Genomic DNA, 13,888 nt, shown 5'->3' on the forward strand with positions numbered 1-13,888 from the left:
GTCCTGCTCTTCGGGGGGGCTCGGCTGGCTGGAGAAACGCACAGGGGAACCCCAAGAAGTTTAACAAAGGGAAGTGCGAAGTTCTGCCCTTGAGGGGGACATAACCCCAGGTACCACACATCGGGGAGAGGGGACCTTGAGGTCCTGTGGGTGACGAGCTGAGTGGGGGCCATTGGTGAGCCTCGGCAGTGGAGAAAGTTGCCCGGATCCCGGGCTGTGTGAGGAAGAGCATCGCTGTTAGGTTGAGGGAGTTGTTCCTTCCTCTCAGCACTGGGAAGGCCCTATCGGGGGTGATCTGTGAGCTCCCCAGCACCAGGAAGACATAGACTTACTGAAGCAGGTCCACAAAGTGAAGGGCTTCTTCAAAGTTCTCCATCAAAGATGATGGAGAGATTGGAGCATGCGACATGCAAGGGGAGGCTGAGAGAGCTGGGGCTGTGCAGCCTGGAGAAGAGGAGTCTCAGGAGGATCTTTACGATGTATATAAATACCTGATGGGGGGATGGTAAAGAAGATGGAGCTAGACTTCTTGGTAGTGCCTCCTGACAGTACAAGAGGCAACGGGTGCAAGCTGAAATCTGAAAAAGTCAGGTTAAACATGAGAAAAACCTTTTCTACTGTGAGAGTGACCAGGTTATGGAACAAACAGTCAGGCAGGTCGTGGGGTCTCCAACCTGACTGAACGAGGACCTGAGCAGCCCGCTCTAAGTCACTCTGTGGTAAGCAGCACCTTGGACTAGAAGGTTTCCAGAGGTCCCTCCCAGCCACCGCTGTGCTGAGACTCTGTGATCCGTCCCTCGGGCTTTGGGCAGCTGTATATCTTCCCATTCACTTAGCCCAAAGGGGAGCTTGGTGGGTCTGAGTTTGGCAATTTTTTTTTTTTTAAATTGGTCACTGCGTTGTGGTATGCTCTGGCTTGCAAAGCTATTCCAGAGTCAAGATTAGTTTAGCAAACAGCTTCTTAATCATTTTAATATTATGGTAATATGTGTATATGTATATATACATATATATAGTATATATACAATATACAATATGTATATATATATAGTAATGTATTGACAGTTGTGTAAAAAAAAAAAGCATAGCAAACACTGTGAAAAAAAATCAGTAGGTGATGAGAAGCAATATCTGTTAACTTTGTTAATTGGCCAAGATCCAGCTATTCAAGTCCCTGGTTCTTAACTTGCCCCATCAGTCCTGGGGAGTGAGTAGTTACTGGAATCATTGATAATCACTGTTAACATTGAATCAATTTGCTATAAAACTTACTTAGCAGTTGTGAATAGAAACTAACTGTTTTTAAACAGTGGAAAAAGTGGGAAAAGCCCAAACAAGCAAATCCTACAAACCAGGGGACTCCTCCTCCTTGCTCTCAGACTTTCCCAGTCAAATCTGTAGCTGGAGATGATACATTCCATTACTGAGAAGAGTTTTTGTTTCTAGTTCACTTGCATGATTCAGCATTTTCAGTTGTCAGTTGTTTTGTAGTAACCTGCAGCCAGGAATAAATCCAGTTTCAGTTACTGAGGTAAATTCAGCTCTGAAATGTGTGGCTTATCTCATGAGCAGGCAGGGTTGAATGTTTATGCATTTGGTGTTAGTTAAGGGAAGTTCTATTACATGTTTGACTGCATGGCTTAAAATCCATGGACATTCTTCTGAGAAAGATATATCTGAACTGTTGCACAGAAAAAGAAGAAAATACACAAGATATTGCTGTATGTTTTTCCGCTGTGCTTTTTTTCTCCTTTATCTTCTTTTAAAAGTTCAAATCTTACTCACATTAGATTTTTTTTAACCAGCAGGTGACACATATTTCATTTGAAAGAATTGCTGCATGTTTACTGTTAGTTAATATTTTGATTATTTTCATAGAAAAGTTAATCTTTTGATATATGCTCCTATCCATGATTCTTCCTTGTAAGGAACATATTTATTTTTGTTGTATTGTGTATTTGATACACTAGGCAGAAGTGTATTCTTCCAGTTAAAATTAACTTATGTCATCTAGGCACGGAAGGTCCTGGTGTCAGTGTCTCAGAGGAGAGACAGAGTCCTGCTGAGAGTAGTGGCATAACTGTCATCTATAATCCTTATGCTTCACTTTCTATTGAACAGCAAAGACAAAAGCTGCCTGTTTTTAAGGTACAGAAGTTCTTTTTGGTATGTTAATTGTGTTGCATGATGCCTGGCTCGTATCTTTTTTTTGCAGGAACACTATAGAATCACTTTACAACATAAAACAATAATTTTAAGACCTTGCTGTCTTTATTTGTTGGAATTGATTGTCCTGTTTGACAACTGTTACTGACAGTTTTACAGGCTTTGTAGATTTATGTTGATTACTATGTGTTGTACATGTCACTTATAGATTTTAAAGAACTGTTTAGCTTTTGGCATTAAATGCCACGTAAAGTGAATTTATTGTGTCTGTTAGATACGCAAATATTGTCATTTTAATTATTTTCTCATTTTTGTATACATCTGTTCTTGATACTTAAATGTCGTCATCTCTTTCAGCTGAGAAATCACATACTTTACCTAGTGGAGAACTATCAAACTCTGGTGATTGTTGGGGAAACGGGTTGTGGGAAATCAACGCAGATTCCACAAGTAAGTGTCTGCTTAACTTGGTAAAATGAGGTATTCCTTCAGGGGATTTTGCATGAAACATTAAACCAGCAATGCAGAACTGCACTATGAGAGTAGAATTCACCTGTGTTTATGTGCGTGACCAAAAGGAGAGGAAGAAATATAAGGTTTCATATTACGTAGCAGGAGCTGGTATATCTCTAGTGTAAAATCTTCTTCCACTACAGTAAAGGACCATAGAAAACAAATAAGTTTATGCTGGTACAAATAGTAGGTGTTTATTACTCTATCAGAATCATGTTTAAAATTTTGTTGACAATATGTTTTTAAGAAGGAAAAAAGGTACACTTTTCTTACAAGCTTTCCTCTTGGACGTTTTTGGAATACTGTATATTTTTGTGGTTTTGTAAAATTTTCTTTTTTGTAACAGAAATAAAAGAAGTCTGAGAATGTTTCAAAGTTCGTTCTTGATTTTTAAATTAAAAAACTTCAGACTAATGATGAATGTCACCTGCTTCAATGTGAGTGCAGAAGTTGTGCTGCTTAGCTTTTTTTCTTAAAGAGTTGTAAAATAAAGGAAAAACGAGAAAAAAAATGAAGTAGTTAAAAAATACTTGAGACCCAAAGAACTGCTCTTAGATGCTTTCTGAAAGCTTATGTTCTTAGGAAGTAGGTATTGTACTATATTCGTTTTAATGGTGAGATTAATAATACACAAAATCTCTTAAGTAACTAATTTGCCTAAGATCGTGTATCAGTTAGTGTCAGAACCAGGAAAAAGCACATAGTGCGGAGAACTAACACCCTGCTGTAATCATAGCATGACCAATTAATTTCTTATCCTCAATATTTGTTTGCAGTACCTGGCAGAAGCTGGCTGGACAGCTGAAGGAAGAGTTGTTGGAGTGACGCAGCCTCGTCGGGTTGCTGCTGTTTCAGTGAGTTTCTCTCTGTCCAAATTTTCCGTTTGTTGTCATTATCACCTCCAGTTCATTAGCAGGTTTTGCTGAATAGCAGGAATTGCAACTGCATACGCTCCAGAATGAATAGACATTTCTGCTTATCTTCCTCACAGAATTGCTGGTACTACACGCTGAATTCAACCTGACTAGTAGGTCTTGCCAAAGATTCCAAGTCCAGAATTGCAGATGTAGAAGCTTTGAAATAAAATTGCATGGTATCAGCAGAACCGTGTACAGAAGTTAGGGCTGCGTAGGGTGAGCTATGATTGACTCTGGGCTAGAACTGTGCTTGTGTGACCCTTGACTTCTTTCACAAAGTAAAGTAGTGATGTAAATCTGTGTATAGTAACACAGCCAGTGGAAGAAAGAGAAGGTTGTGTACCTCTTTCTAGCAATTTATACCTAGTTTTCTTGAATTTTTTTCTGTGGGTTTTTTTTCAGTTGTTGTTGTGGGGTTTTTTGTGTTTCCCCCTGTTTCTTCTTTTCTCACACACTTACAAATTTATTGTGAGGGATCTTTTCATATACATAGTGTGTCTGGGAGAGTATAATGTCAGCCAGATGTACTATAAGAGGAAGAAGAGGGGATGCTGAGGGCAACAACTTGTACTCCGTGGTAATATGAATGCACACTGCTCCTTGTCCTCATAACTGCTGAAGTTTCTGCTGCAGCATTCTTTTCATACAGAAAACTGAGGTGCCATTTTGTAACCCTCATTTTGCCTGTTCTTTATAATGTATTAAACTGTACCTGCAACAAATCAGCTTATGCCTCTGGTAAAATTGTAGTAGACTGAACAGCTGTACAACTTGCTGTTTCATCTCATCCAGTATTCTTTGACCAGATCCAAAATGGTTAAAGAAACAGTCTGTAGCAGTGATCTGCATCTTGTGCTTTGGGCAGTCTGCCTGCAGTGTCCTCCCTTTTCTCCTTCATAGGACATCCAGCTGACATTGCACGGTTCTACAGGAGATGTGTGTATGCTGCAATGATTTCTCATGACAAACTTACTTCTCTTTTCCCTTCAATGTCTTAACACATTATCTTTAAGCTCAAAATAAAAAGATTACTCAATATACTAGTATATATTATATGATATATAATTGTATGATTACTCAATACTCTAGTATATAGACACAGTAGGATTTTTCTTCAAGAATATTCTTGCAAACTGCCTGGACTGTATGGCTGTTGCAGGGAGATGAGTGAGATAGTTTATGATTTCTTGCTTTGTCTTGAACTGAAAGTGATCTTTTATTTTAATTGGTGTGCTTATCTGCTTTCCAGTGCAGGATATGGGGGTTGTTAGAAGTCAAGATAGGCAGTTGCAGCGGCATAAGTTTAGAAATTCCTGAACTTCTGCTTGCAGTACCCAGACTGACAATTATCCTGAAAGCTTGGGCTGAAAGTGGTGGAATGATAAGATTCCAAGTGAAACAATGAATTCACTGCCTGTTGGTATAGTTTAGAATGTCACTCAAATGACTGGAAGTAGCTTGGTCTTGGAATTTTACTAGGACTAATATATGTGTTGTAGGGTTTTATGGTGTCTTTAGCCATTAAATGTCTTTGTAGCTTGCTGAAACCATGGCCCAATAATAAGTTATATTCTGTAGAATAAGTCTGAATAACTCAAGATTTTTAGCTGAAGGAGCTATTGGCTTAAAACTGGCCCAGGATTGTACTGTTCCAAAAATTGTTGCTTCTTTTAATTATTCTGCCAGTTCTGTTTTCTGAATAGAAGGTTTTGTATTATGAAAAGTATAGTAGCATCTTTCTTTAAAAAAAAAAAAAGTCTTAGTAAGTTCAGGGACAGATCAACTTAACTGATAACTTTTTTCTGCTTGCCATATACCTGTACCCTTTCCCTTTTTGCATGCCGACTTTGTTTTTAAATTGTACTCCCGCAATTGCTGGTAGGTGGTCCTTCCCCAGTGTTGTGACTGGTTGACTGGCTGCCTTTGTAGATCTGACAGAGTACTTGCCACGGAAAGGTATCTCTGTAGCTCTCCTGGGTAGAAGCATTGTGAAACAGACTTACTAAGCTACAAGAAAACATTTTAAAAGTATTTACCACTTGTATGTTCAGGATGTGCTGTTACATCGAACAGAATTTTCTGTTTGAACGAGGACAAATAATTCTTTGGAAGCACTAGCTCTGTTCCTGTTTTGATGCCAGCTCTGTATGGACAAAGTAATGATACAATGGAGAAGTGTGCTGTGAGCTGTCTCTTGCTTACAAGCATCTCTTTTCTCAGGTTGCAGGCCGAGTTGCTGATGAAAGAGGTGCAGTGTTGGGGCATGAGGTTGGATATTGTATTCGGTTTGATGACTGCACGGATCCACAGGCTACAAGAATTAAGGTGAAACATGAACAATATGTGGTTACTCTGAGAGGGTTAGGTAAAACTCTTTAAGTACTTTTGCAAAATTAGTGAGAACCTTGTGATGCCCAGTAAAGAGAATAGACAGTATTTCAGTTTTACAGGTGGGTGCCCCAAAAGTGTGCTTGAAATGGCTGTGGCTGTCCAAACCTTAATAGAAGGGTTATGTGTTCTATTCTACTAATTTGGCAGCCACCATTTTAAAACTAAAGGAGATTTTCAAGGTAGGTATGGCCAGATACTGGTACGGTGCTAGTGTGAGCTGACACATCACTCGAAGTCATAGTGAAAGGCTGCAGTGAATCACAGCTCAAGTATCCTCACCACCCTAAAAATAGATTTTGATTAAAAGTGCAGATAAAACATAAGATGAGTAGGCTGAGAGTAATTTGATGTGGATTAAATAGCGAGTTTAGCAGCTGTTCTTTAGTGCTGTGAGCAATATTAATGTTGCTTGTGTTGGTACAGTTTGCTTTAGTTATGCGGGGATAGCAATGATGATGAATGAGATGATTTACTTTTTGATTTTTTTTCTGAGGTTAGTAGCTCTTTTAAAGTGAAAGAAATGGAGGTGTTTGTTCATTAAATGCAGCTGAAATATGTGGGGGTTTTTTTCAGTGTGATGATTAAGCATTTGGGGTTGGAAATTTGGAGGTTTTTACATTGCACCACCCGTTCTTGCCCAGTTCAAGGCTACAGTTAAACTACTGTTTGATGGCTACGTAAAGCTGATGGGTTTCCACTGGCTAATAGGAAGAACATATTAAATTAAAATGCTGCATTTTGTTGAAATGTTGAAGTGTGTTCTGGTCAGAAGTGTGTGATACATACAAAGTAGCCTACTTTGAGAGGGTCAAGACTGGATTGACACACAGGATGTTATTGGTAGAGCAAATTTTTCCATGTTACAGACAAGAGTGAAGAAGCTTCTATTGCCATGTACCAGTGCTGCCAATCTTGGGTTTTTTTTCAATACAAAATTAATTATTTTTTCAAAAATCAAGACTGATTAAAAAGCAATCACTCTGCTCATCTCTGGGTTAGCACTCAGAAATACATACTTGGCTTCCATTGCTGAAAATTAATCAATTTAATAGCTCATTAGAAAACTAAAGGCAAGGAAAAAATTAGGCAAAAGCCTAGAAAATTATCTTTAAAAATCACACGGGTAATCAAGACTACCTGTCAGGGTTCTTTTTACATTTTTCTTTGCATTTGCTTTTAGTTCCTAACTGATGGTATGCTGGTGAGGGAGATGATGGCTGATCCTTTATTAACAAGATACAGGTAAGGAAATATGGAATGAATGCTTGCTGAAGTGTAATTTTGTAAACAATGAATTTTTTTAGACCGAGGTGTGGTTAGTATGAGTTAAATACCAAAAGTTGTGAAAATTATTTTAGGAGTTTGACTTCTTTATGTCGTAAAGACTGTTAGAAAATGAGTAGATCGTTGCAACACCAACCTCAGCAGGATTTATTGCTGTGGTTTTGGAACAAAAGCTAAATGGGCCTCATGGAGTCTGAATTGTTTCATCTGCTAGTTTTAAATTCACTTTTTTCTTTCTGATGCTAATCAAATTAAAAAAAAAAAAATCAACAACAAGCACAGGCTGTTCTGGTATCCAGAAAATCTGTGACCTATAGTAAAGATAGACCTTTTTGCTTCCATTTCCAAAAACTAGCCTGAATAAAGAACAGTACATATGTACCACATGGTGTTAACTAAATTTTTGTCCCTTCACTTCATCTCTGTGGGTTTTTTTAACTTCCAGTTTTGTAAATGGATATAAATGGTAATAGTCCAGCAGCAAATTTCAAATAATGGTATTTCTAGAAGACAGGAAGACACTGGTTCTAGTGTCAATCAAATCATTTCTGAAATCTTATCTTTCTGCTTTATTCACAGTGTCCTCATGCTGGATGAAGCCCACGAAAGGACTCTTTATACAGATATTGCCATTGGATTACTAAAAAAGGTTACTTTTTTTTAATGTCCTCTGTAACCATTTTCATTTTCATCCTTTTTGTTAAACTTCTGATCCTGATGGCTGATTAGTGAACCCATCTGAGAAAGGGTATTCCCCTCTCAAATGGGCTCACTCATTTAGTGAGTATAGTTTCTCATTTATCCTATAGCTTATTGTACATACCCAAGTATTTACTTTAGATATCTGACACTCAGGATCCTCTGTTTCCTCTCCCCGATGCTGATATGTCTCTTTAGATGGTGTTGGCAAAAAAGTAGTCTTCATTCTGCTGCTGCTGCTGATCATGTGAAGTGGTATGGGGAGGGGGGTGTTGCTGACTTTCAACCTATGAAAGATCTGTCTCCCTCCGGAAATTAAGATATAATGATTACAGACTGAATGCCCTTGAAATGAATATATAAAACTCCAAACAGTCGTCAGATTGTTAGATCTATGGGGTGATATGAGTGCTTCAGTTCACCAGCTGTCTTGTAGTTTCAGGGTATTTTTCAAGAGAAGTTACTGGTAATCTGGATGCTCTGATACTTGGTTGTACCTTTATATCTCAGAAAATAGTTTTTACTCTGGATGTTCTTGGTCTCTATCCTAGATTCAAAAGAAACGTGGGGATCTTCGACTGATTGTGGCTTCAGCCACCCTGGATGCAGAGGTATAGCTCACAGATCTGGTTTCAAATGAAGTGACAACTCTGCTTCTATTTATATACAGCTTATCCTTTGTGCTTTTTGCTTCTTGTGAAGCATTACTGTGGTTTGAGTGGTGAAGAAGAGAGAAAGGAGTGCAGGGCAAAAATCTGCTGTAGTTAGGTTGCTGTGTTTGGTTTTCGTTTTGTATTGGTAGACTTTTGGAAGTGAATTTAAATATGAATCTGCTTTTCATATATTTATACTTTTTTCCTCTTATTGGTATTGTTGTATAAAAAGATGGTCTCTTGGCTTAATCTAGTCTCCAAGAGATATTGGTTTAGCTCTGTTTTGCTGATAGCAATAATTTGAGACAATTATAGACCAGTAAAAATAAGTGATAAATGAGTAGTTTTAATTACAGTGAGATCTTACTAGTTCCCTGATTGACATGCAGCCTGTGGAAATTTATGTAACTTACTAAAAACGTCATTCATTTAACTTCATGTAGGAATGGAAGGAATGCTCTCCTAGATCAGAGCAGTGTTTCATCCAGCCTGGTGTTCTGTCTGTAGCAGCAGCACCAATAGGAGATGCTGTTTAGGGCGAGCATATGAGCCTGTCCACCTGCTGTGGGTCTGTTCTTTTAGAGCTGCTTCAGCATCTGCAGTGGTTGTAATAGAGATATCAGAGAGTACATCCCTGCTGTTTCCTTCTAGTATATGTTTATGGACCTGCTGTTTGTTAATTTGTCTTTGAATCTGCTTGATGAAGCTGTAAGTCTCCAGGATATGATGTGAGAACAATTTTCAGAAGTTTGCCACCCGCTATATAATGAATTACTTTATTTAACTTCTTTTAAACCTGCTAGTTTCATCATGGACCTCCTAGTTCTGGTAGTGTGGTGTTTCTTTTAAAAAAAACAAAACCAAACCAAAAACCCCAAACAAAAAACCAAAACCAGTTTTACATTTACTTTATCTGTCACCTTTGATTCTGCAAACCTCAGCTGTCTGTCCTCTCAACCTTCTGCTCCCCAAGCAGAGCCCCAGCCTTTTCAGTCTCTTATCATAAGGCAGCGAGACCATCTCCTTTATCATGCTTATTTCTTTTCTCTCTACTTTTCCTAATTCCAGTGTCCTTCATGAGACATGGTGAGAGCTTGCATGTAGTACTGAAGATGTAGGTGTACCGAGATTTCCTTTAGTGGCAAATACCATATGCCATAAATCTTGACAGTATGCTGTGCTTTGGTAGTACTTGCATTACTATGTATTCTGTACGTTGTATGAGATAACATTACAACACCTTTGCCTTTGCAAAATTTTAACTGCCAGAAATCACATTTCAAATAGTTTCCAGTTAATGTAAATATAAGTTAATAAGGGCAAAATTATTAGTATGACTATATAAATGTTTGTTTAAAAACAAAAAAATTATGGTATCTCTATAATGGTCATAAAAATTGAGATGGATTATTTGGTTTCTTAAGGTTCATTCTTTTGCTATTACGTATTTAAAATACTCTATGGCAATAAATCTAAAATTATGAAGGTGTCTCGCAACAGATAAATCAAAAACTTACATAAATTGGCCTAGCTCTGCTTTTCCAAAGTGAGATCTTGGTGTTCAGTAAGAGCTGTAAAATTTACTTGCTTATCCAAAAATGGATGAGCATATGCAAGCCCTACCCAAAACTTTCAGGACTTATCATTTTGAAGTTATTCTTAGCTTTGACTTTGCTACTGTTATAGATCCAATAAAAGATTCTCTATATCTGCTTTTCCCAACTGTATCAGCTGATCTAATTAATTATTACCTCTTTTCAATCTTCGCTTCTCAAAGTGATAAACATGCAAGACAGTATATTTGTGCTAAGTGCCTGAACCCCAGACAGAATAGAAGGCAATAAAATCACATTTTAAAATTTTTAAATTGGCACTGTCAAATTTATGAAGAAAACATCCACGTAGTAGTAATTTCACTTCTTCATGTCTTTAGGTTTCTCCCTCAGTTCTTTGAAGTGTCAAACTGAAAGTGTTTGTTTTTATTTTAATGTAGAAATTCAGGGATTTCTTTAATCAAAACGATACTGGTGACCCCAGCAAAGATACCAGTGTGATCCTTACTGTCGAGGGGAGAACGTTTCCAGTGGACATCTTTTACATACAGAGGTGTGTTCCTGTTTGATCTTGTCAGTGCTGACTAGGAGAGTGTGCAACTGTGGTATCAATTTGTCTAGATTAGAGCTCAGAAATTCCCAGACCAATGGTAAGGAGGTGTAACATTCCGTTTGGGAAACATTTGGGTATTGCTTATAGCAATATAGCAGCAGACATGTTTTTAAGCTTGCTGCAGTGTAAAGGAAACAAATGAATTGCTGAAGGCTGATTCCCAAGGATGCATCATGAGCTAAATGTGGTATGACTATGTATAGTGTCCAAAAGCTAGCGCTCTGTTTGCTCCTTACAAAAGTGAGGAGTATCTACCCATTTTTCTGCTAATGTCTCTGCTATTTTCTCTCCCCATAGTCCTGTTCCAGACTACATAAAATCAACTGTGGAAACTGCAATGAAAATTCACCAGATGGAGAATGATGGTGATATACTGGCATTTTTAACTGGCCAGGTATAGAGATAAGCAATTTTTTGGCTTTACAGTGCTGTATTGTGGGCTTTGCGAAGCTCCCTCAGTCTCCTGCTTTTCCTTAGCTGTGCTTACTTTAATCTCATTAAAGACGACAAACATTTCTTCATTGATGGGAGCAGAATTAGGCCAGTCCCAAAGACTTGTAGAAGATATATGGCCTGGATTTATCAAAGCTAGTGGTGGATGATAGTTTTTCTCATTTAATGCTGTATGCTTTCAGACGTGTTAATAAGTGGAATAGCATGTGGTTTTTTGGTGCTAGTCACACCTACAAAGTTGTTAAATTGACAGTGAGTCATCATTAACAGAGCAAATGGATTTTACGTTTTTTAGGCTTAACATCTGAAGTCTGACAGAAAAACAAATTGCTATGAGATAAAAATTTACTAGTCTCTTCTGCTCTGTTTATGCCCGTCAGCTCACTTTGCAGCTGAGAAGAGTAAATGGGATGTAGCTTATAATTTTTTCCAGTGAGGAGCTACCTTGTAGAGCTTTGATAACATCTTGCATATTTTCAGAAGAAATTGTTCATCCCCATTATTGATTTAACTTTGGAAGAGTGAAGTGGGTATCTCATGGGGCGATGTCTGAACATTTTGTTGTCTGTGTTTGAGTAACGGTTGATCTCTGAGATTAAATGTGAAGTTGAGCAATAGGTGTTAATGCTGTTACTGTGTCAATCCTGATCAAGACCCACAGTGTTCTGCACTGTCAAAACAGATTTGCCTCCCATTTTGCTCTCACAAGTTGAGATACACAGGAAAATATGTCTGCTTCCTCCTGAACTTTGTTCAGTCCTTTCCTTGTGATTTTGCTCATGTATTTGTGGTTTGACATTGTCTCAAATAACAATGAACATAACAAATATGTATTTATATAAATATTTATGAATAGCAATTTTTGTAAGAATATTACAAAACTGAGGGAGCTAGTCAAATGAACATGGAGTTTGAACAATTAAAATTACATTATTTTGGTGCAATTTTTTGTATTTAGGTGACAACTATGTGATATTAAAGTGACACCTCGCTCATTCTGTCCCATCTTGCTCTGGCTCTAGGAGGAAGTGGAGACTGTTGTTTCTATGCTCATAGAGCAGGCTCGGGCACTTTCTCGCACTGGAATGAAAAAACACCTCCGTGTTCTCCCCATGTATGCTGGGCTGCCTTCTCCTGAGCAAATGAAAGTGTTTGAGAGAGTTTCTCACAGTGTCAGGAAGGTAAGGCTATTGTGTATGTCTCAATTTCTACCACCCAGAAGGGTGCCTGCATTAGACAGATTGTGTATATCAGGTTCACATCATGAGACTATTGCAAACGCTTATCCAGGGAGACTTTCTGCATCTTCTAACACTGCTTGTCAGTTTTCAAACTGTGTGAACCAAGAACATGTTCTCTGACTCCCATTTTCATCTTTGATCAGTCCTAGACATGTCAGTTCTAACTCTCTCGTCTACCTCATCAACTTCTCAATTTTTAAGAGTCTTCCTATAACCTTGTGTTATTCTATGTCCAGTTGCAGCTTCTTACATTCTGAAGTCCTCTACTTTTACCTGTGGGTGTTTTTTTTGTGGTCTAAGTGTGTATTGCTTTTTTCCACCAGTATGTAAAAATCAGTGACAGAGTGGGTAAGTGCTGTATTTTCACCTAAGAAACAAGTTAAAACTTGCCTGGGTTTTGTAGGAAAAACTTTGTTTTGACTTTGGCAGGTCTTGTTCAGATATTTAATGTCACAGAAGTGTATAATTGGTCATGATTAGTGCTTTCTGCTTAGGCAGAGCCCATGTTGGACCTGAGATAAGTGGACAGAATTACATAGGGGTGACATCATAATTCTTGTGCCTGCTGGAGTCCAACAAGTAGAATTGTTCATCTGATGTTGGAGAACATTAAGTCTAAATACTTTTTTCTCTACGGGATATGGCATTAGTCAATTAACTTGCAAGATTTACTTTTTTTAATTTCAGGTGAAATAAGTATTAAATTTCCCTCTGTCATCTGGGAACAATTATTTTTTAATATTTTAGGACATATATATGTAAGTGTATCTCTGCAAGAATACTGAACGTGAAATGTTTATTAAACTCTGTTCCCCTCCTATCTCCTGCCTCACTCCAGTGTTAGAAGTAATAGCTCAATATAACTGAGAAACAGAAAGAAAATATTTTTAGTTTGCTACATAAGAACACTGGATTTACAGTCAGTTAATGTTTTTCTCTGCAAACACTGCCATGAAGAAAGAATAAATTTGAGTAAGAAAGTGATTGTGAAGCTATAAAAACTGGGCTTATTTCAAGCTGACAGCTCTTTCTGCTGCGTGTACTGTATCCTTTTGTACTCTAGGGTGTGTTTACTGGAACTGTCATACCTGAGATCTTTCACGTGGCTTGTGTTTGGGTCCTGGTGCACTGATGCTAGGGCTTGGTAGTGTAACTGAGATGGGGGAGTTCACAGTATCCTCATGCTGTCTGTATCTGTAGGTGATAGTAGCCACCAACATTGCTGAGACCTCCATCACAGTTCACGGAATTGCATTCGTAATTGATTGTGGTTTTGTGAAGCTTCGGGCCTATAACCCCAAAACAGCCATCGAATGCCTTGTGGTGGTACCAGTGTCTAAAGCTTCAGCTAATCAGAGAGCAGGACGTGCAGGACGGAACCGCTGTGGAAAATGTTACAGGATTT

At 38.1% G+C, this 13,888-nt stretch overlaps 1 protein-coding gene across 1 annotated transcript in view; it reads left to right on the forward strand.

The window, feature by feature from the left end:
- Positions 1-407: 407 nt before the first annotated feature.
- DHX35 (DEAH (Asp-Glu-Ala-His) box polypeptide 35) overlaps positions 408-13,888 on the forward strand; it is a 30,673-nt gene continuing 17,192 nt past the window's right edge. Inside the window, exons 1-12 of the mRNA XM_010296033.1 lie at positions 408-505; positions 1,971-2,148; positions 2,524-2,616; positions 3,456-3,533; positions 5,817-5,921; positions 7,168-7,229; positions 7,851-7,920; positions 8,522-8,581; positions 10,617-10,729; positions 11,087-11,183; positions 12,265-12,423; positions 13,684-13,888. The exon at positions 13,684-13,888 is cut by the window's right edge and continues 1 nt beyond it. Coding sequence (XP_010294335.1) covers positions 408-505; positions 1,971-2,148; positions 2,524-2,616; positions 3,456-3,533; positions 5,817-5,921; positions 7,168-7,229; positions 7,851-7,920; positions 8,522-8,581; positions 10,617-10,729; positions 11,087-11,183; positions 12,265-12,423; positions 13,684-13,888 — 1,318 coding nt within the window. The remainder of the gene's footprint in view (positions 506-1,970; positions 2,149-2,523; positions 2,617-3,455; positions 3,534-5,816; positions 5,922-7,167; positions 7,230-7,850; positions 7,921-8,521; positions 8,582-10,616; positions 10,730-11,086; positions 11,184-12,264; positions 12,424-13,683) is intronic.

Source organism: Phaethon lepturus, unplaced genomic scaffold, assembly GCF_000687285.1.
Source record: "Phaethon lepturus isolate BGI_N335 unplaced genomic scaffold, ASM68728v1 scaffold44691, whole genome shotgun sequence".
Lineage (NCBI taxonomy): Eukaryota > Metazoa > Chordata > Aves > Phaethontiformes > Phaethontidae > Phaethon > Phaethon lepturus.